This window comes from Austrofundulus limnaeus, unplaced genomic scaffold (assembly GCF_001266775.1).
Source record: "Austrofundulus limnaeus strain Quisiro unplaced genomic scaffold, Austrofundulus_limnaeus-1.0 Scaffold711, whole genome shotgun sequence".
NCBI classification, from domain to species: Eukaryota; Metazoa; Chordata; class Actinopteri; order Cyprinodontiformes; family Rivulidae; genus Austrofundulus; species Austrofundulus limnaeus.
In genome coordinates, this window is record NW_013953113.1 from 222,563 (window position 1) to 223,792 (window position 1,230).

Below are 1,230 nucleotides of genomic sequence, written 5' to 3' on the forward strand. Positions count from 1 at the left end.
TGATAATTCTTATGGCTCTTTTTTGTAAAACAAAAAATCTGATTTGTAATTGTTTTGCAAGCTTTACCCCAGATTTCAACACAGTAAATTAAATGTGGAACAATTATTAAATTGTACAACACAAGCAGGGCTTTGTCACTGAATAACTCCCTGACTTTATACAGTACTCATGCAGATTTAGATATTTTGGTTCTTAAATAATGAATGTGAGGTCTCCACGTCAGCTTGTCATTGATGATGACACCCAGAAATTTCACCTCACTGACTCTACAGATCTCAGTACCATCTACTTTGAGAAATCAACAGTTGGCTTCCTATTACTAAATATCATATTTGTTTTATCCAAATTTAATGATCATTTGTTTTGTTGAAACCAATTTAGTATTTTCTCGAATTCTTTCTGTACCATCTCAAACATTTTTTTTCTATATCTTTACATAAACAAAAAAAATGTATCGTCAGCAAATAAAACACATTTGAAAAGTCCTGACACATTTACTAAGTCATTTACATATAAAATAAATAACTTGGGTCCCAGTACAGAGCCCTGAGGGACTCCACATGTGATTTTACCAAGTTTTACCAAATTTATTCCAGTAGTTTTCAGTAATGTGCAGTTCTGAAATGCAGGTAGGTCCTCAGTCATCAAATCACTCAGCTGACTTCTATCAGGCTGGCCAACATGACGCTCTGTCAGAAGTGACGGAGTTGTTTCAGACTGATATTTTTACACAGGTTGTCTCAGAGGATTGAGCCAGGCACCAGCACACCACGAGCCAAYGCCTCCAAGGAGGATCTTGTTGGTGAGTTTGATCCTAGATTCCCTGTGAGAGTTCTYAGTTCCTTCATTTTTAGTCCAGTCTTATTCTTGCTTACAGGTCAAGAAGCGTCATCTTCTCCTCTTTCTGGACGTAAGGCTTCTGTAACAGTTGAAGTCCCAAATACACCTCCATCCCCCAGGAACCTGCTGCCCTATGGGCACAGGAAGTGCCACAGCCTGGGCTACAAGTGAGGGTTTTTTTTTAGTCTTTGAGTTTTTAAAGGGATCCCTGATTAGTTGTAACATTAGACTTTATTTAATAAACATACATTTTTACTGTAAAATAAAGACTGTAAAATACTGTAGGCTGTTTAGTTTTAACACGGACAGAGCCATTTTATTTCCACACAAAGCATTCTGGGTAAATGATGACGTGGATAGGTCCTCGGTGCGAGGCTGCTAGCGAGCTA

The 1,230-nt window shown here is 37.9% G+C and overlaps 1 protein-coding gene across 1 annotated transcript in view; it reads left to right on the forward strand.

Annotated features, from left to right (window-relative positions):
* The window catches only part of ralgps2 (Ral GEF with PH domain and SH3 binding motif 2), a gene marked incomplete at its 5' end in the record, with an annotated part of 67,744 nt that overhangs the window by 42,458 nt on the left and 24,056 nt on the right, over nt 1-1,230 (forward strand). The window contains 2 exon segments of the mRNA XM_014028025.1: nt 736-803; nt 879-1,008. Coding sequence (XP_013883479.1) covers nt 736-803; nt 879-1,008 — 198 coding nt within the window.